Genomic DNA, 22,592 nt, shown 5'->3' on the forward strand with positions numbered 1-22,592 from the left:
AGATTGCCGAGTCTTTGGCTTTGATCTTTACGTCGTCATTGTCTACAGGAACAATGCCAGAAGACAGGAGGATAGCAAATGTTGCTCCCTTATTCAAGGGGAGTAGAGACAACCCTGGAAATTATAGACCTATGAACCTTACTTCAGTTGTGGGTAAAGTATTGGAAAGAATTATAACAGATAGGATTTATAATCATCTAGAAAGGAATAAGTTGATTAGGAATGGTCAACATGGTCTAGCGCTCACAAATCTTATTGAGTTCTTTGAGAAGGTAACCAAAAGGTGGATGAGGGTAAAGCAGTAGATGTGGTTTATATGGATTTCCGTAAGGCATTTGATAAGGTTCCCCACGGTAGGCTATTGTACAAAATACGGAGGTATGGGATTGGAGGTGATTTAGCGGTGGGAAATATTCATCCTGGAGTTCAGTTACTAGTGGAGTACCGCAAGGATCTGTTTTGGGTCCACTGTTATTTGTCATTTTTATATATTACCTGAATGAGGGCACAGAGGAAGGGGTTAGTAAATTTGCGGATGACATTAAGGTCGTTGTGGATAATGGTGAAAGATGTTGTAAATTACAGAGCGACATAGATGAGCTGCAGAGCTGGGCTGAGAGGTGGCAAACTGGGCTAATGCTAAGATTCTTGGTAGTGTAGATGAGCAGAGAGATCATGGTGTCCAGGTACATGGATCCCTGAAAGTTTCCACTCAGGTTGATAGGATCGTTTTGAAGGCATATAGTGTGTTAGCTTTTATTGGTAGAGGGATTAAGTTTCAGAAACATGAGATCATGCTGCAGCTGTACAAAACTCTGGTTTGGCCACACTTGAAATATTGCGTACAGTTCTGACCACCGCATTATAGGAAGGATGTGGAAGCTTTGGAAAGGGTTCAGAGGAGATTTATTAGGATGTTGCCTGGTATGGGGGGAAGGTCTTATGAGGAATGGCTGAAGGACTTGAGGCTGTTTTCGTTGGAGAGAAAAAGGTTGAAAGATGACTTCATTGAGACACATACATTTTGGTTCAAGGTTTCTTGAAGTATCTTTCCATTCTTTTCATCGTTTAGCCCTAAATATAGATTATAGAAATCTTTCCTGTTTAAAGTTGAGCCCTGAGGCTACAGCACAAAACCTCTTTATGCCTCCTGAGAAGTGAAAAGATTAGTTAGAATGGGGATGTATGTAAACAATCAAAGCACTGTTTGCCAGTATACTTTATTAGCATAAACTCACAAAATTACAACACTTTAAGATCCACTAGGAAATTATATTGCTCCGGTTTCCTCCCACAGTCCAAAAAATGTGCAGTTCAGGTGAATTGGCCATGCTGAATTGCCCGTAGTGTTAGGTGAAGGGGTAAATGTAGGAGAATGGGTCTGGGTGGGTTACGCTTCGGCGGGTCGCTGTAGACTTGTTGGGCTGAAGGGCCTGTTTCCACACTGTAAGTAATCTAATCTATATAACTTATCCCAGTTTTTGGTTTGAAATGTTATTCATTGCATCTTTGCCATAAAATGCCTCAAGAAACAGAAAAGGCTCATACGGGGCATGTGTTACACGTTTGAAATGCTGAAATATCCGATTGTTAGAAATGGGAACCTTTTAAAAATTTTGTCCCCTCAGGTAGGATGTACAAAGCAAGTCTGTTGCCTGGACTGAATCAGCCCATTTAGTAGATACCTGAAATCAATCCTTATGCTTCCTGTTCTATATTCCTTTTAATTGATATATTGACAATTTTTTTCCTTGGATGGCAATGGCTAGCACAAGGGGCCATAGCTTTAAATTGGGGAGTGATAGATATAGGACAGATATCAGAGTAGTTTCTTTACTTAGAGAGGAGGAGGAGTGTGGAGCGCACTACCTGCAACAGTAGTAGACTCGCCAACTTCAAGGGCATTTAAACTGTCATCAGATAGGCACATGGACGAGAATGGAATAGTGTAGATTAGATGGGCTTCAGATTGGTTCTGCAGGTCGGTGCAACATTGGGGGCCGAAGGGCCTGCACTGCGCTGTAATGTTCTATGTTCTAAGTTAAATTTCACAGTTATAAAAGTTCATTTTTGGTACCAAAGATAGGCAGTCATGAAGTCAGCATTAAGATTAACATTGTAATTATTAGCCGAGTAACTGTGACAAATCCTTTTGTATTTATTATGCCAACGCAACTATTTCTTCACATTTAATACCTGTCAATGGTGAAGCTGTTAATCAAATTCTTTGTTCCTGAAGCTAACACAACAGCATTATGTGGACAGTAATATGTAGATATAATTGTTTAACCATGTGTCTACTGCGTGCCAGGGTAGTCTTCTATTTATGCAATAATGAGAATTCACTGTTATTTTGAAAGAAAAGTCTGGCTGTTTATAATTTCGCATTAATTATTTGTGGGTAGTTACACCTGGAGCAGGAGCAAAGCGAGCGCAGGCTGAGCCGCTGAAGCAAGTTGTGTCCGGAGTGTGGAGTGGGAGCAGAGGGAACACAAGCTGAGTCCTCGAAGTGAGCCACAGTCGGAATCTGGAGTGGGAGCAGAGCGATCGCGGGCCGAGCCCCGGAAGTGAGTTGCGGCCGGAGTCTGGAGTGGGACCAGTGCAAGCGGAGAGCCGAAAGTGAATCGTGGCTAGAGCGGCAGCACAGCGAGTGTGGGCCGAGCTGGGAGCTGAGTTACAGCTGGAGCCAGAGTGGGAGCACAGAGAGTGCAGGCCAGCAGGGGAGACAAGTCCCAGACAGAAGCCAGCTGTTGGAGGCAGCGTGGCTTCGCTGACTCATTGAAAAAGGACTATAACTTGAGTACTCTCCAGATACTTTTTAAACTCTGTATTCCCATGCTAGACTTCTTTTTAACTATTTCAATTCTGTAAAAACACAAAGCATCTATACCTAGATGGCACCTAGTGATGACAATACAAACTTTTCACTGCATTCATTCAAGTAGGACTCACTGATGACAATAACATGATGTAGTAAGTGCTTTCAGTGTCAGGTGCCACATAATAGTTAAAGTTGCCATAGGGCTGTTCTCTTATTAGAGGTGGTGGTGTAACCTGACGGTTACCATGCCTCAGGTGAGGAGACAAGTACAGAAAGAGTCCTTCATGGTAATCTCAGTCAGTGTGGGAAATGAACCCATGCAATTAGCATCACTTGGCATCACAAATCAGCCAACCAGTCAAATGAGCTAACCAACCTCACACAATAGTTACTATCTGACTGTAATGATATTACCCCAGGTTTGACATTCTGATAAATCATTTAAAATTCCTTCAGATTTTTCCACTATTTTTCCAAGTAACAAACTTCTAATATTCAAAGGGATCAATTAAAAATAAAAAATCACAATAACTAAACTCTATTTAATTATTAAACTGTTCCATAGTACTAACATTTGACAACTTCCTGTAGAACTATTATTAAAAATTTACAGTTAAATATAGGAACTTTGGTGTCTGATTGCTCATTGGAATGCATCAAGTGACATAGAGGGCCAGTTTCTTTTGTGTTAACTGACAAGAAGTATGACTCAGACAGAAACCTTTCAATTTGTGTGTTTGATCGCACATCTTTACCTGTCTGAAGTTACTGTGGAATTTGCACAGAAATAATGAAAGCAATTTTTGTACCATTGCATTTGAATATTTATTGTGCAGCGTTGATGGAAAAAAGTTACAACTTGTGATTTTTCTTTTCAGTGTCCATCATTTTGATTTTGTCAACAGCCAGACTCTTTGCTGACACATTTTCAGTTCATCACATTTCATCTGAGAAACAACAGACGAGGAGAAAAAGTACTGGCAGTTCTTCTCAAAAAGTACCCAGAAGGCAAATGCTATAGCTTTTCTAATGGAATGAACCATTGGGAATATTGGATGCTAATCTGACTTCGACATTTATTGTTTTAAGAGGTTAACGTTTCAGGAAGCTATGCATTCCTCTCCTGACATCTTGATTTATCATTAGAAAGATTGTGAAGTACAGAGAATATTATAATATAAAAACACACATTGAGGCTATATTGATGACATCACTAAGACTACCATACAAAAGCTCAACGAGTGTCTTGCGGGACATGTGTTACTCTTAGAAGTAATTGTTACCTTTAACCATCCTGATGCAAGATGTCCAAGTTTCTAAATATCTCTTCACAATGGATTGGAATTACAGACTGAATGAAGTTTGTCAAAGTAGAATGGACTTTTATTTGCTTTCGGTTAAAATGACCTTTTACTGAGGTCTTCTGACATTTCAAAAAGCATTGGGAAAAGAAATCTCCTACTCAGAACCCAAGTCTACACTTCAGCATTTTACAATTCAAGTTTTAATGGCCTGCACCAATAGTTGCTCAAACTAAATTAAAAAGGGAATTTTTTCCATCTCACTACTAAGTTAGAAAATCCCAAGCCTGGGAGCAGTCACAAGATCTGTAAACATGGTTGAAAAAACCTGCTGACTACGGAATTACTATTGATGCACAGTTGTATTTACCTTGTAAATAAAATATAGTCAAACAATATAATTAAATACACAGTCTACAGACAGCCCCTCACATAAAACTAATCCACACTTGCCACATTATCCATGGATACCTAATCCTTGTGAAAATAGAGAACAGCACCCAGTAAACTGCTTCTCTGTTGCTTTGAAAAATGAAGAGGACAACTTTCATACATATTTAGCTACCCGATAGAGTTATAATGCAGAACAACCCATAAAGCTTTGCAATTTATACTTTCAGTTCACTAGCTTCTATCAGATTTTCAACTCCATCTATATAACAAAAAAGTAAAGGATAGAGGAGAAAAAAGGCCAAATTTTCTGGGTTTAAAAAAAGTGCAGATTTATTTTCAAAAACTGTAATTTGAACCAGTTTTCTGACAATGCACAATAAAAGCCAGCAATGACTTGCTGTCCAATTCACTTCTGTTACTCTCCATTACTTTATTCCACTTCGTACTTTCGGTAAGAAAATTATATAAAACATGGTCAGCTCTATCAGATCTCTCACCCATTGGTAACACTAATATTGGAGCAACAACACAACTTACAGGCACACAAAGGTGAAGTCAATTTATTTTAAAACCAGTATATGCAAATAGAAGGAAATGTACTTAATGCAATAATTCAGCCTTGGCCCTTCCAGAATCTGTATTTTGAAGAAATTAGAAAGGTTCAATGGGCTTTGCAATGAGCTACACATGATCCTAGATTTTCTGGCCCCTCATAAATAAATTTGAATAATATGATTTTTTTATGCTCCACAAACAACAATTTCATCAGAAGTTTTGTGACAGCTCACCACAATCAGACACATAGTAACCAACTTACAGTAGCTGATTAAAAGAGTAGTCAATATAATCATTAGTTTTTAAGACATATGGTAAGATAACTTTTCTCTTCCTGTATTTTACACCAGGAAGCCAATGTCCATTAAATACTGTTACTGTCCATGTTATACATCTTAACCAAGCAGCTTTGCAGTTCTAATAAACTGTTCACTGCAGATGCATTAACCTCTCCTCCCCTCGTGTGTGAAAACGCAAAACTAAATGGATTAATTACTCACGTTTTCCCAGGCGAATCTTGGAGCCAGAAAATATCATCACTGGAAATGCCAAGTTTAGCCCCTGGAATCTTTAACAAAGAAAATGTGCATTTTACTCATTTTATAGCAAAAAGAAGTATTGCTTTGTATTTCTGTCTGTTCCGAGAAAATAAACAGCCTGTCAGACAAAGTAGCTTTGATGAAAGACACTGAACAAAGAATTAAAAACAAAATATTACTGGTGCTGGAAATTTGAAACAAACAGAGAATGCTGGAGAAACTCAGGAGATCTGGCAGCATCTGTGGAGAGAGAAACAGAGTTAATGTTTCTGAAGAAGTCGCACTAGGCTTGACACATTAACTCTGTCCAGAGGTGCTGCAAGACTTCCTGACTTAAGAAATATTATTTTCCATTCTAACTAATTTAACAGTAATACTTTAAGTCAGAAATGCATTTGTAAATCAACTGAGTTTTAACAAAAACAAAAACAGCAATTGCTGGCAGCATCTGTTTAGAGACATCAGAGTTTACATTTCAGGTACAAACTGCGTTCTGAGGAAGGGCCACTGGACCTGAAATGTTTACTCTGATTTGCTCCACAAATGCTGCCAGACCTGCTGAGCCTTTCCAGCAATTTCTGTTTTTGTTTCTGATTTATAGTATCTGCAGTTCTTTCTGTTTTTATTGAGTTTTAACAAGCTAATCCTCCAAACAAGCTGTAGATCAGTTGGCACCAATATGAAGCAGAGCAACAGAGATTGTAAGAATGACTGGACTCTGATCTCAACCAAAACATTTGTTACAACTACTTCAATATACCTCACTGAACCTGGATTAAGGAGAGAAGAAAACTCAGTCAGAATTTTTCCTCAACCACTCTCTCATCATCCTGGATATTAAGTGGATTTAATGGATGCTTTGAATATTTTTCAAGATTCTATAGTCTCTGGAACAGTTCTTATGGATTGGAAAGTAGCTAATGCAACTCTATTATTTTAAAAAGGAGCTAAAGAGAAAACTGGGAATTATACATTAGTTGGCCTGACATTAGGCTAATGCTACTGTTGATCATAAAAGATTTAGCAGCAGAGCACATGGAAAACAGAGGCCGGATCAGACAGAGTCAGCACGGATTTACAAAAGGGAAATCATATTTGAAAAATCTACTAGAATGTTTCGAGGATGTAACTACTAAAGTTGATTGGGTGGTAGTCAGTCGATGTTGCTTGGGTTTTCAGAAGGCTTTCGGTAAGGTCCCACATAAAAGGTTAGCACGTAAAATTAAAGTGATGTGATTTGGGCTACATGGATAGAGAGCCAGCTAGCACACAGAAAATAAATAGTAGGAAGAAATGAGCCTTTTTCCAAATGGCAGGCAGTGATTATTGGGGTACTGCAGGAATCAATACTTGGACCACCTATTTCACAATATATATTAATGATTTAGAAGAGGGAATTAAATGCAGTATCGCCCAAGTTTACAGACAACACAAAGCTTTGTGTGATTTGGAGAAGTGGAGCGACTGGGTAAATGCATGGCAGATGAAGTGTGTGAGGGATGTCCGTATTGGGAACATGAGGAATCTTAAATTTGACAACATTGCTAAGTTCAATAGGTTATAAAATAGATACATGGTAAAAAGATTCCCTTTCCCCATATAATGCACATCACAACCCCAAACTTGACAGTTTCATTCAGACACTTTAACAACAGATGGTAGGAGAAGAAAGAAGAAAATAACAAATCACACAGGGATGTGTAAAATGTGCTGTTTTGTTTTTGGAAGCTAAGTCTGTGAAACAGAAACGTAAAACGCATTGAGTAGAAGCATAATTTTCTTTTTTCTTGGTTCTCCCGTGCACTATTCATAGCGGAAAGGTTAAGCAAGTAACCCATTACCAGGTTTCACTACACCAGAACAACACAGAAACAAAATATTGTGAATGAAATAGAAACAGAAAATGCTTGAAATATTCAACAGGCCTGTTAGCATTGGCAGAGAGAAGGAGAAAAACAGATCCAATGTTCCACTAAAAGGTCACAAATCAGATTCTATGATACTAAAAGATGCCCAGTAGCAACATGATCTAGTGGCACATCCACATTTCCCTCCCTATAGAAAACCATTCATCTTACACTCAGTACCTCACAGGGGTTTAAATTGTAATTGCAATTAGAAAAATAAAGAGGATTTTACAACCTAAATACAACAAACTATTAAAAAGCAAATTATGTATCACAGATTGGACAACAAACAATTCAAGCTTACATCCAAGGGATATTTTGGCCTGCCTCCAGTTGCAATCACAATGTTTTCAGCAGTCAGAATGGTCTGCAAAACAAATCCATATTATTCCAAGTCAAATTTGGTAATATAACAAATGAAAAAAGTTGGTAGGAAATACATTGTAGTTTATCAGAGTAAAACTTGCCACAGGAATGAATTGCAAACATAAGCCTCACAGTTGTTTAACCAACGTGCACATAATCTCGGCAAGTATTCCAGTGCAGTTCGGAATGAGTGTTGCATTGCTAACAGAGTTTGAGAACATAAGTGTTGGTTGTTTGACCCATCAAGCCTCCTCCACCTTTTAGAGTCATAGAGAGGTACAGAACGGAAACAGACCCTTCGGTCCATGCTGACCAGACATCCCAACCCAATCTAGTCCAACCTGCCAGCACCCAGCCCATATCCCTCCAAACCCTTCCTATTCTTATATCCATCCATATACCTTTTAAATGTTGCCATTGTACCAACCTCCACCACTTTCTCTGGCAGCTCATTCCATACATGCACCACCCTCTGTGTGAAAAAGTTGCCCCTTAGGTCTCTTTTATATCTTTCCCCTCTCACCCAAAACCTATGTTCTGTAGTTCTGATCCTTAACCATTTTGTATGTTTCAACTAGATTAACCTTAAATCTTCAAAAGTCCAGGGAATATGGGTCTAATCTACTTGATCTCGCAACATGTTTCTATTGGAAATTTGTCTGTTCACATAGTAAATAAGCTGCTTGTATAAACTGTTTGGGGTTGGTTAGCTCAAACCGAGGCTGGATGGCTGGCTTGAGATTCAGAATGACACCACTACATGGTTCAATTTTGTATTGGCTGATGTCAGCATAAAAAGGCTCAGCCTGCTCACCCTCTCCACTCACCTGAGATGTGGTGAACTTCAGTTAAACCACCAGCAGTTTCCTCTAATGACAGTAGCCCTATGGTCTGCAGGGACTGTGGCAACTTTATGACATAAACTGGTCATACATTAATTATGGCTAGTTTGTTGTAATATAGCATATGTACAGAAGCAATATTTCACAAATGAAATAAACATCTGAGTAATGCTGGAAGATAAACTGTCTCATTGTTATCTTCCACTTCACAATTGCAGTCAAGGATTTAGTCATTTTTATTTATTCTTCCTCCAACATCTTTTCATTCCTAAACATTGAAACTGGCCCGGACTTTGCAGTCACTGGCAGAGCTTCTGTTGTTAAAGAAAGCAGCTCAGAAAGAATGAATGATCTCCGACCTTTGAATTCCCTCCCCCCCCCCCCGCCCCCCACTTCTTGAGGTTTGTTTGAATCTGTTGCCATGGGAAGGTGACTTTAAATTTGCAGAGAAGACAATAAGCAATCAGAACATATATATGGAATTATGGGAGCTGCAATATCATGACAAAAATTTAAACAGAAATTTAAAATAAGTGAACATTTTCATCATGATAGAGAAATAAGACAATCTGAAAATGTAAGATTAATTTCTCAGGTTGAGGCTGCTCAGCAATAACTTAAAAAGTCTGTGACATCACAATAAACAACGTGTAAATTTTGCATGGGATTTTGTATTCCAATTTATTCTTTCATGGAATTTCAGTGTCACTGGCAATGCTAGCATTTGCTCCATATCCTGAATTGCCTTGAAATTAGGGGACAGTTAAGAGTCAAACATATTGCTATGAATCTGGAATCATGTGTAGGCCAGACCAAGTGAGAATGGCCAATTTCCTTCCCTAAAAGACAAGAGTGAACCAGCTGGGTTTTTACAACAATTGATGATAGTTTCAGGCTCAACATTACTAAGACTTACTTTTGATTCTCGATTTTATTAATTGAATTTAAATTCCAATAGGTGGTTGATGAGATTTCAACTCCTGTCCCCTGATCCTAATTTGAGTCTCTAGATTATTGTGACAAGTGGTAATGAGGCAAGTTCTTGTTAGTCTTGTCATTTCTAATTGGTTGCAATCGATTGAGATTGCAGGAAGAATAAACAAAAAATACTAGATTTTTGATTGCAATTTGTGAAGTGGAAGATAGTAACGAGACCATGTATCTTACAGCATTAGTCAGGTGTTTATATCATTTGGTTACATTGTTACAACACTGCGTAAACCCTTCTGCTTAATTTAAACCAGCAACACAGAAAAGATTTGTCCCGTGCATTAACCTGTGAAAATTCAAGGCAAGAACTAGTTAAAGGAAAAATAACAACTTTATTTCTTAAAGTATCACAAAGAATAATTAACTAACAACTATTTACAACTCCTTCCTCTAACCTATCTTTTACTTTCCCTTCTATAATACTAGTCCGATAAAACCTCTGATTAAGATTTACCAAAATCCAGCTTTTCAACAACCAGCCAGATGTTGAATCTTCTTTACTTCTTCTTAGGGATTTCTGCTTCACAGGTCGTGGATTGAAAAAGATACCTTTAAGAGAGCTACTCTCTGGGCAGTCTGCAGATGTCGTTGGCTTGGCAGTTCTCCTCCCAACTGTTCAGTTTTCCCAGTCGTATACCCACAAGGCATCGGATGGTGTCATTGGCTATTAAGATTGTCAATGTAATCAATTCAAACTTGATTGGAGTTTGGCAGTTTTTGGAGTATAATTTAAACTGATTGGCCTAATTAAAATCTCTTTTGTCATTTCCAGGCAACCAGCTAATCTAGCTTTCGACCAAGTGTTACATTATTCAAAACACTTGGTGCTGTGTCAGGTAGTTCTGCTCGCTTTTAACTCTCTTCAAGGCACAGTATACCCACACCTTCATAACAACATCAACAGGGCACTCTGAGGAAGTAGCAGACCATAACATCTGGGAGCCAAAGTAGGATCTTTAGCTATCAAGTCTGTTTTGCAGTGATCATGGCTGATTTGATAATCCTCAACGCCACTTTCCTGCCGTATCCCCATAACTTGAGATTCTTTTACTGGTTAAGAATCTGTCTTGAATATATTTTAAGATCTAACTCTTTAACCCTCAACAGTAAAGAACTCCACAGATTCACTAGCCTCAGACAGGAAATTCCTTCACATCACTATCTCAAATGGGCAACCTCTTACTCAGAGATGATTCTCTCTGGTCCTAGACTCTCCCACAAGGGAAAAACCTCTCCACATCTACACTGTCATGAATAGAAGTGATCTTACGTGGTTCAATAAGGTCTCCTTTTGTTCTTCTAAATTCTGACGAGAACAATTCCAACCTATTCAGCAATTCCTTAATGGAAAATTCCTCTATACCCTGAATCAACCTATTGAACCTTCTTTGGACTAACTCCAACACCAGTATATCTTTCCTTAGATCATTCACAGTTTTCTGGCTGTGGTCTTAATGCCTTGTATAGTTTCTGCAAAACTTCCTATTTTTATGTTCTGTTCCTTTGAAAAAAAGACCAACATTCCATTAACCTTCTATATTAGCTGAACTTGAACATGAGCTTTTTGTGATGCATGCATGAGGACCCCAAATCCCTCTGCGCTGCAGTCCTCTGCAATAATTCCTTATTTAAATAGTATTCAGCGCTTTTACTCTTCATACAAAGGAGCATTACTTCACATTATGAGTCCAACTGTCAAGCTTTTGCCCATTCATTTAACCTGTCTATATCCCTCTGTTGACTCGGTGACATTCTCATTATTTTCCCACCTGTTTTTGTGCCATCCACAAACTTGGTAATAGTCCATGCACTTCCAACATCTACGTCTGTACTGTACAGTGTAAATAGCTATGGTCCCAGCACTGATCCTGTAGCACTCAACTAGTCAGTGGTTGCCATCCTGAAAATGCTCCCCTTATCTCAACTCTGTCTTTTATTAGTTAGCAAATCTATGCTACCAATGTCCCCAACACAATGAATTCTTATAAGACCACAAGACCTTACTAAGTAGATGTGCATATGTATTTTATCTAAATGCCATTTGGAAATTCATATATATTCCATCTGCTGGTTCCCTTTTATCTACTATGCTTGTTACCTCATAAATTTGTTGGGCATTATTTCCCCTTCATGAAAGCATGTTGATTCTATTTGATCACATCACGTATTTCTAAATACTGTTATTCATACTTTCTAATGGATTTTAATATTTTCTTAATGGCAGAACTAATTGGCCTATAATTACTGATTGTTTTTGGCTCCCTCCTTTTCAAATAAAGTTTTCCAGTTTTCCAGTCCTCTGGGACCTTTCCAGAATCTAAAGATTCTTGTAAGATTACTACCAGTGCATTCGCTACCTCAATAGCTACTTCCTTTAATATCCTAGCCATCAGGTCCGAGGACTTATCAGCATTTACTCCGTTAGGGTGACTCAGTACTTTTTCCATTAGTGATAGTTATGATGTTTATTTCCTCCCACCTGTTAACTCTGATTATTAAGCATTTTTTTTGCAATGATATTAATGTTCTCTACCACGAAGACTGATGCAAAGTCTATATTTAACTTCCTTACTATTCCCTGGTTACCCATTGTTCTCCTAACCTTGTTCTCAAAGGGATCTCAGTTAATTTAACCTCTCTCTTCCTTTTTCTATACGTGTAAAAATGCTCTTACTGTCTGCTTTAAATTACTTGCTAATTTGACCGCACTTTATTTTCTCCCTCTGTACTTTATTTTTGGTCAACTTTTATTGACTTTTAAAATTTTTCTAGTCCTCTGCAATTGCAGAATCATTAAAATCAACTTCTGGATTATCAAATTTAACTGCACATGTGCAGACTGTACAATTGCTGTCAGTTTCATTGAAACAATAACAATGATCAAGATGTTTTGCTTTAATTACCACTGCAGTTTTTTTTAAAAACCCTTCAGCTCCCAAATCAGGGAATTTGAGTGACTTAAAGTAGTAAAATGTTTCCCTCTTAATTACTCCTAGACTCTATTCTACACATACAAACACAAAAGGCAGGAAAAAAACTGGGCGAGCAGTTGCTCTTCATAAACCTGCCTCGCACTACCAACAAGACAAAAGTTGTGGTTACATAAGAACCTATGAAAATTTTAATCTTAGGGCCTTACAGGCATGGTTGCACAATTTTACAAAAATTGGTCTTGCACCTACTGCCCAAGCACCCTTCCACCTACTGCCCAAGCAACAAATTTGGAAACTCAATCAACTGCAAATAAGTCAAATTTCCATCTGCTACGTAAATATTTTTAAAAGTATTAAATGGTGATGCAAATATTGAAGCGCAGAAGTTGTACCTTTTCACCTTGCTTGGATTCCCCTTGGACGGTATGTTTGTCTAGAAAAACACCTTTGAGATTCATATATTTAACCTTCCTGCCAAAGATAAGGAGAGGTTACATAGTCTGTTCTGAAAATGAAACAAGCCAAATGAAATTTAATTTCAAAAGAAAAGTGTTGAAACTTAAGTTGCAGAAGAAACAGAAAAGGCTGTGCAAGTGCCATTTAGAAACTGCAAAGTGACGTGACGCATATTCACCTATCTTGAAGTTGCACAAGATGTCCCCAGTTTAAGGATTTCACATGGCTTTGAACAGATTGAGCCATTGTACTCCTAAACAGGAAAGGAAACCATTAGTTACTATCATCCCAAATCTGAGCAAAACACTTTGGATCATCAAAATCTGTAATGAAAAACAAAAAATGATGCAAATACTCAGCATACGAATCAACACTTGAGATAAATAGGGTTAAAACCTCACGCTGGTGACCTTCCATGAGAACCATCATCAGCTAACATCAATGCAATACTTACACATTTCATCGATCCTAACACTGGAATCAGGAATGGCATTCCTCAACTTAAATCATGAGATTATAGCATCAATAAAACGCTGTTCTAAGTTCTTATTTTTAATTTCAAAGTATCACCTGTAATGCCAGCCCCTGACACCTTCAAATGTTGCTGTTTGCAGTAGACTGAGGGTGAATGGTCTTACTCTAGGTAACGTGCATTGAATTCACGTACAGTGAATACTAGTTTATTGTTGTTATGCCATTATTGTTGTAATGTAGGAAATTATGCAAACTCCAGCTAACAGAAATGATCAAATCATATATATTTCAGTGATGTTGACTGAGGAATAAATATTGCTGGATAAAAGGAAGAACTCCTCTATTCCTTTTTAAAATAGTGTCACTTGAGGCAATAGATTAGATTATTAGAAGTAGATTAGCTTACTTACAGTGTGGAAACAGGGCCTTCGGCCAAACAAGTCCACATCGACCCTCCGAAGAACAACCCACATTCCCCTACATTTAACCTTTCATCTCACACAACGGCAATTTAGCATGGCCAATTCACCTAAACTGCACATCTTTGGACTGTGGGAGGAAACCGGAGCACCCAAAGGAAACCCACGCAGACACGGGGAGAATGTGCAAACTCCACACAGACAGTTGCCTGAGGCGGGAATTGAACCCGGGTCGCTGGCGCTATGAGGCAGCAGTGCTAACCACTGTGCCACCGTGCTGGTAGAGCAGTTTAATGTTTCATCTAAAACATAAACATGCAAAATTATGTAATGTCTTCATGACCTCTGGACATCCTAAAGCACTACGCAGGGAATAGGATACTGTTGATGTGTAGTCCATTGTTGTAGTTAAACTTCCTCTAAACTATGTGGCAACATTCTGCACACGGCAATTGGTGAGCCAACGCAGATCAAAAATGATTGTGACTTTGGAAGTCAGCGCAGAAGGAAAATTAAGAGGGAATGCTGGTTGTGTTGCAGGAAAAATCATAGCCAATTTGTACACAGCAAGTTTCCAGAAACAGCAATGTGAGAATAATCAGATAATGTGTTTTTGCAGTGTTAATTTAAAGCATCTTACAAAGCAGAAATCCATTTGGCTCATTGAATCTATACTGACATTTTGAGAGACTGAAGATAAATACTGTCCAGGTCACTTCTCCTCAAAATATTGCCAGGAGATTTTTTTTTTTTTACACAACCATGTGAGAGAGTAGACAGGGCCTCCAATTAATTTTTCTTTTAAAACAAGAGACCTCTACCTTCTCCATTACAGCAGTGGCATGTCAACTCTATTCAGGTTTTCAGAACAGAACTGTAACTCACAACATTCTGACTCAATGGCAAGAGTACTATCCTAGAGCAAAGCCCATTAACCAGGTTTAACTTTCTGGTCACAGCGGTCAAATGCAAGAAGAAAGCATATAATAAATGGCAGGATCCTTTAGAGCATTGGCATCTTGGGGTGCAAATCTATAGCTCCCTGAAAGTGGCAACACAGTTGGATAAGATGGTAAAGAAGGTGTACATCATGCTTGCCTTTTACAGTCGGCACATTGAGTATAAAAGTTAGCAAATCAAGCTGCGGCTGTATAAAGCTTTAGTTAGACCACATCTGGAGTACTTTGTGCAGTTCTGTCACCACACTGTATGAAGACACAGAAGTTTTGCACAGGGTCCAAAAGTGGTTTATCAGGATGTTGCCTGTACTGAGTGTATTAGCTAGAAGGATAAAATCACACAACACCAGGTTATAGTTCAACAGGCTTATTTGAAAGCACTAGCTTTCGGAGCGCTGCTCCTTCATCAGGTGGTTGTGGAGTATAAGATCATAAGACACAGTATTTATAGCAAAACATTACAGTGTCAAACAGTGACATATTGAACAACCCTGCTTCCAAATAAACCTGTTGGTCTATAACTTGGTGTTATGTGATTTTTAACTTTGTCCACCCCAGTCCAACACCAGCTCCTCCACATCATAACTATAAGGAGAGATTGGACAAACTTGGATTGCGTTTGCTATAATAATATGGAGGTGTCAGTATTGGACTGGGATGGAAAAAGTTAAAAATCACATAACACCAGATTACAGTTCAAAAGGTTTATTTGGAAGTGCTAGCTTAGATTGTAAGTTTGCTTGCTGAGCCGGTAGCTTTGTTCTCAGACGTTTCGTCACCATGCTAGATAACATCATTAGTGAGCCTCTGATGAAGCGCTAGTGTTCTGTCTTGTGTGCTATTTATCTTGGTCTGTTATGGTGGGTGATATCACTTTCGGTCCTGATTCTGAGAGGTTGGTAAATGGGGTCCAAATCGATATATTTGTCAATGGAGTTCTGGTTTGAATGCCAGGCCTCTAGGAATTTCCCTGCGTGTCTTTGTTGAGCCTGTCCCAGGATGGATATATTGTCCCAGTCAAACTCTATTCGTCTGGTCTGTTGCTCTTCATTGGCTTTGTGTTCTACTGTGACATCTAGGAAGGGAATCTGTTGTTGTTCTCTTCCTCTTTGGTGAGCATTATACCAGTAAGGATGTGTATGGATACTAGTGATAGTTGGTCATGTCTTTTGGTGGCTAGCTGATGCTCATGTATCCTGGTGGCTAGTTTCCTGCCAGTTTGTCCAATGTAGTGTTTGTTGCAGTCCTTTCAGGGACTTTTGTATATAACATTCGTTCTGCTGATTGTTGGTACGGGGTCCTTTAAATTCATCAGGAGCTATTTCAGTGCGGTGGTAGGTTTGTGGCTACCATGATGCCTAGGGCTGGAGTTGTCTGGTCGTCATCTCCGAGATGTCTTTAATGTATGGCAAGGTGGCTAGAGTTTCTGGGCGTGTTGTGTCTTCTTGTTTAGGTCTGTTGTATAAGAATTGCGGACTGCGCTTATCGGGTGACCGTTGTTCCTGAATATGTTGTACAGGTGTTTTTCCTCGGCTTATTACCATTCCTGGGTGCTGCAGTGCTGTGGCTTGTTTAAATAATGTCCTGATGCAGCTCCGTTTGCAGGCGTTGGGATGATTTGTCCTAAGGTTGAGTAGCTGATCAGTGTGTGTGGCTTTCCTATATACGCTGGTCTGTAGCTCTTCATTGGCTTTGCATTCTACTGTGACGTTTTAGAAGGGGAGTCTGTTGTTGTTCTCTTCCTCTTTGGTGAGTATTATACCAGTAAGGATGTTGTTTATGTGTTTGTGGGTTTCTTCTAACTTGTTGCGTTTCGTGATGATAAAGGTGTCATTCACACAGTGGACTCAAAGCTTGGGTTGGGTTATGGGAAGGGCTGTTCGTTCTAACACCTGCATAACGGCTTCTGCTAAGAGTCCTGATATTGGTGATCCCATATGTGTCCCATTGATTTGTTTTTAGGTATTGATGTTGAAGGTGAAGTGGGTTGTAAGGCACAGGTCTACTAGTTTGAGGATGCTGTCCTTGCTGGTGGACTTGGTGCTGTCAGGTGCTTGTGTCTTTGGTTCATCTAGCAGTGAGGCCAGAATTTCTTTGGATAGGATGATTTTTATTGATGTGAATAGGGCCGTCAGGTTCAAAGAAACTATGATCTCGTCATCCTCAACCTTATTGTCTTTGATGATGTTAAGGAATTCCTGGGTGGAATGGATGGAGTGGCTTGAGTCTTCTACTAGGTGTGTCAGTTTGCTTTGCTAGTCTGTATGTTGGGTGTACTGGGAAGTGAGACTATAAGTCTGAGGGGGGCCCCTTGTTTATGTACCTTTAGTAATCCATAGAATTTGTGTTATTCAAACCGGAACTCCATTAACAAACATATCAATTTGGTCCCCATTTACCATCCTCTCAGAAAAAAGAACCGGAAGTGATATCATCGACCACAACAGACCAAGACATATAAATAGAAAGCAGGACAGAACACCAGCGGTTCATCACAGGCTCAATTATAATATTACCCAGCATGGTGACAAAACTTCTGAGAACAAATCTACCAGCTCAGCAAGCAACCTGAGCTACAAATCTTCTCCAAAATCCGAAGTACTAGCTTTTGGAGCGCTGCTCCTTCATCAGGTAGCTGTAATCAGATAAGCTACCTGCTGAAGGAGCGGTGCTCTGAAAGCTAATATATCCAAATAAACCTTTTGGAGTATAACCTGGTGTTGTGTGGTTTTTAATGTTGCTAGAATGTCAAAGGCTGGGGTTGCAAACTGATAGAAGCATATAAAATTATGGGAGGCATTGATACAGTGAATAGTCAGAGTCTTTTTCCAGGGTGGAAATATCAAATGAAGGGAATATTGGTTTACAGGTCGTTCTAAGATAACACGTGCTTCATCAACATGAATTGGCTATAACGCAGTTGATCAATTGTGGACACTGCTTGGATAACGCAAACTTTCTGAGGATCAGGTATAACTATTTTCTATTGTGATCTTCTATAGTGCAATTTTCTACAGCAGTTTTTTGTAGCATGCGGTTGCAGAGGAATGCCTGTCAGGTGAGAGGGGAAAAGTTTAAAGGATAGGTGTGAGGCAAGTTTCTTTTGATTTTACAGAGGGTGGTGGGTGCTTAGAACACACTCTCAGGGGAGGTGGTAGAAGCAGATATGATAGCAATGCTTAGGCATGAACATGGAAGGGAATAGAGGGATATGGATCATATGCAGGAGATGTGATTAATTTTGAATGGCATCATGCTTGGCACAGACATAGTGGGGTAGAGGGTCTGTTCCTGTACTGTACTGTTCTTTGTTCTTCAAGCAACCTAATAGCTATTTGCTTATTTCAAATGGGCAGGTCAGAATGACTTCCCTATCACATTACAAGATATGTCAGGCAACACACATTGCAAACTTGTCACTACATTTAGGGGAAAATTATCAAATGAACATTCTTTATATTCTTCTCATTTTGCAAATCTAACTGGTGTCTCCCTGGTGACATCATCAGTTTGGTGCCACACAAACTCAAAGACAGATTAACTTTTCCATTTGATGTCTTTAAGCAGAAACTCCTTAGAAAATTGAACAAACTTCTTAAAAAACTTTTAATCTTTGTTGTTAGTTCATGCAAACAGCCAAAAATAATGAGTTTTTTTTTCAAATCTTTTAGCTTGTTTTTTAAAAAAACAAATACTAAGATTATTATTCTAGGTTTTATTGTCTACTGATTTTTGGAAATCGAATGTTATTAAGATCTGCTGACATTAATAGCAGAAACTTTCTTCAAGGCTAGTTAAATTGTGTACCTTCTCTCAACAGAGAGCAATTTTTGCTTTCTACTGTTTGAAATGGCGTTCTGCAATCCTATGGGCTGAAACTCTGACATGCTGTGGTGTACTACTAGTGAGGCCACCTCAGATGCCTTTTACAACAATAGGAGCAACTGATGAACTTCTTAAAATCTAGTTTGACTTTTTTCAATATTAGCAAAGAACCATTCCACTGGCTGATAACTTCAGAAATGCAACCTGCAGTTAAGCCTGTCATTTGGCTAATATTCACTCAATTGCAGAAACTGCATATAGAGTGTCTCAGTTTTCTTAGTCTCAAGAGGGAGAGTAACTGTAAGCAAAGATTACTCTGCAAGTCTGCCAACATATGTGGTAACAGGACTGAAACTTTAAACCTGAAACAGTTTTCTAACATTTCCTAATTACACTTCCAGCATGTGCAGTATCTTGCCAAATAATAAATTACAGTTACCAGCATTCAAAATTGCTGTCAATATATTTTCTTACTGCTAACACAGACAATCCCAGAGATCCTATGATCTTCATCCTGAACTTGAATACATATTATTTTAGGATATTTAGTCGTGGAGTGAATAATATAATTAAAATAGTATTACGGAAATAGGATACATTTATCATTTGACCACAATAATTCATAAATAATATGCCACATTTCACAGAAACATTACAGACCAGATTTAAGAAATTGAAATGAGAACAGATTAGAAACAAGAAATTGATAGAGCCCCTTGTATAACACTTAGAGCGTAGAATCTGTTACAAAACAATAAGACAATTCATTATGTAGTCTCCCTGCCCCCTCTCCTTCCTCCCCCTCCTTCCACCCTTCTCCTTCCCTGCCTCCTTTCTGTCCCTCCCCCCGTCCTTTCCCCCACCTCTCTCCATCCCTCCTCTCCACTTTGTGTCTGTCCTTTGATGTAAAAATGAATGTTCACAGAGTATTTCAATCTCATTAACACATAGATGGATAAGTGGCAAATAATATAATTGTCTGACATTATCTCCAGCGAGAGAATCTAACCATCTCCCCTTGACATTCAACAGCTAAAAGCACCACCTTTTGATATCTCAAAGCCTGCCACTGCCAACAAAGGTAAAAATTAGGAGTGTGATGGAATTACTTACCTAGATTTCTGGAGCTCCAACAACACTCAAGAAGCTTGACTCAATCCAGACAAAATAACCCACTCAATCTGCACTCCACCCAACACCTTTAACATTCACTCCCCATATCGCTTACAGGATGCACTACAGCATCTCACTAATTCACTTACTTTGACTGCATCTTTCAAATCCACAACTTGCACCACTTAGAGGAAAGACAGTAGATGTATGGGAGCACCACCACCTGCAAACTCCCCTCCCAACAACACACCATCCCGATTTGGAACTATATTGCCGTTTCTTCACTGTCGCTGGGTCAAAATCTTGAAATACCCTTCTCTACTTAAACAGCACTGTGATATATTTAGAGCATATAGATTGTAATGATTCAAAAGAGCAGCTCAGTACAACCTTTTCAAGGGCAATTAGGGATAGGCAACAAACGCTTGCCTTGTCAGTGATACTCACATTCCAAGAAGGAATAAAACAAGTTGTTTGGAGAAGCAGAATGTCACAGAAGGTTCCTTAATATTTAACACCTGATTAGATACGCACATTTGATCTATGTTACAAAATGGAATAAAGCAAAATAACATGGGGTCAACTCCATCGGACGGAGAGGAGGAGAAATTTCTCTACTCAAAATGACTGTGAATCTTTAGGATTCTTTGGATGTTCAGTCGATGAGTACATTCAAAACAGAAGTTGATTTATTTTGGAAAACAAGGGAATCAAGAGATACAGTGATATTGGTGGGGAGGCGAAACTGAAGTTTATCAGTCATAATCTTGTTGAATTGCAAGTGGTTTCTCTCAACTTCTACACTTAGAACACACAGGTAACATTTCTAATCACACAACTGTGCAAATCAAAGAAGGTGTTGAGAAACACAGATACTACCTCGTAGGTGACCCCCATGCAATGTTAATACTCTTGTAACTAATGAGCTTTAATGTAGTGACAGTCTTAGTCTTCAAAATCCCAAGTGGCTGGTCAGCAACAATAATGACACTCATCTGCAGTCCTGGTTAAGTAAACCATCCAGCCAATGCTGGCAACTCTTCCTGAACTGATATTACACAAGAGAAATAGTTTATTTTATGCAAAGAAATGTCCAGGAACCAAAGGAGACATTTTTTGTATTTGGACGAATCCTACCAACTATGATTTATGGCAAATAAACTTAAAAATGAGCAACTTTTATGTTTCAATGACAACATTGCCAAGTTTCAATTACAATAATTCACATAGACATTACTTCTGTGCCCTCACAATCAGGCCAGGAAGTCATTTAAATGCATCACTCCACCCAACTCCTACCAATTAATTAACAGAAACAGAAGTAAAGGATGTCAGGAATATCATAATTCTTCATAACAATTTAATTTTGTTTTTAAATGGTTTTGCTAGTGAAACGCTTTAATTAAGGTACATGTCATGACCAGTAGTTTTATGCTAACCACAAAAGCTCCTAGCCATCTGGGAGTGTAAACATTAATTGTCCTCCTCATTACCCATACTGCACAATAAATCATAGTCAACTACATGGCAGCACTCCAGATGCAAGGATAGGGGAAATTATTGCTTGCACAAGGGGAAAAACATTCTAGTTACCAAGTACTAAAGTTGTCTAAATTACTTGCATTAACTTATGGTTTTCATAATAGCAAAAAAAAAATGCAGACTAGATGATTCTAAGTTGTGCTGAGTTAATGGACCCAGAATCACACAAAGGATTGGTCAAGTAGCTCAGAGTTGAAACTTTATTGCTGGAACAGCACAGCAGGTCAGGCAGCATCCAGGGAACAGGAGATTCGACGTTTCGGGCACAGGCCCTTCTTCAGGAATGAGCAGAGTGTGTTCGGCAGGAGAAGATAAAAGGTAGGGAGGAGGGACTTGGAGGAGGGGCGTTGGAAATGTGATAGGTGGAAAGAGGTCAAGATGAGGGTGATAGGTCGGAGTAGGATGGAGGCGGAGAGGACAAGAAGAAGACTGCAGGTCAGGAAGGCGGCCCGCCGCATCTGCTCCCAGGAGGACCAGTTCAAAATACGTACAACACAGATGGCCTCCTTCTTCAAGGACCGCAATTTCCCCCCCGACGTGGTCGACGGTGCCCCCCCCCGCATCTCCTCCACTTCCCGCTCCTCCGCCCTTGAGCCCCGCCCCTCCAACCGCCACCAGGACAGAACCCCACTGGTCCTCACCTACCACCCCACCAATCTCCATGTACAGCGCATCATCCGCCGTCACTTCCGCCACCTCCAAACAGACCCAGCACCAAGGATATATTTCCCTCCCCACCCCTATCAGCTTTCCGTAGAGACCACTCCCTCCGCGACTCCCTTGTCAGATCCACACCCCCCACCGACCCAACCACCACTCCCGGCACCTTCCCTTGCAACCGCAGGAGGTGCAACACTTGCGCCCACACCTCCCCCCTCACTTCTCTCCAAGGCCCCAAAGGAAACTTCCATATCCGCCACAGATTCACCTGCACCTCCACCCACATCATCTACTGCATCCGCTGCAGCCGGTGTGGCCTCCTCTATATTGGGGAGACAGGCCGCCTACTTGCGGAGCGATTCAGAGAGCACCTCTGGGCCACCCAGACGAACCAACCAAACCACCCTGTAGCACAGCATTTCAACTCCCCCTCCCACTCCACCGAGGATATGCAGGTCATTGGACTCATCCACCGCCAAACCACAACAACGCAACGG

At 39.6% G+C, this 22,592-nt stretch overlaps 2 protein-coding genes across 2 annotated transcripts in view; one reads left to right on the top strand and one right to left on the bottom strand.

The window, feature by feature from the left end:
- The window catches only part of LOC122562524 (catechol O-methyltransferase-like), a 234,766-nt gene that overhangs the window by 143,548 nt on the left and 68,626 nt on the right, over positions 1-22,592 (top strand). The window lies entirely within an intron of this gene.
- txnrd2.2 (thioredoxin reductase 2, tandem duplicate 2) overlaps positions 1-22,592 on the bottom strand; it is an 87,616-nt gene that overhangs the window by 48,021 nt on the left and 17,003 nt on the right. Inside the window, exons 5-8 of the mRNA XM_043715390.1 lie at positions 13,282-13,356; positions 13,040-13,118; positions 7,821-7,883; positions 5,571-5,638 (exon numbers count right to left, since the gene is read on the bottom strand). Coding sequence (XP_043571325.1) covers positions 5,571-5,638; positions 7,821-7,883; positions 13,040-13,118; positions 13,282-13,356 — 285 coding nt within the window. The remainder of the gene's footprint in view (positions 1-5,570; positions 5,639-7,820; positions 7,884-13,039; positions 13,119-13,281; positions 13,357-22,592) is intronic.

The sequence above is a fragment of the Chiloscyllium plagiosum genome, chromosome 25 (assembly GCF_004010195.1).
Source record: "Chiloscyllium plagiosum isolate BGI_BamShark_2017 chromosome 25, ASM401019v2, whole genome shotgun sequence".
NCBI lineage: Eukaryota > Metazoa > Chordata > Chondrichthyes > Orectolobiformes > Hemiscylliidae > Chiloscyllium > Chiloscyllium plagiosum.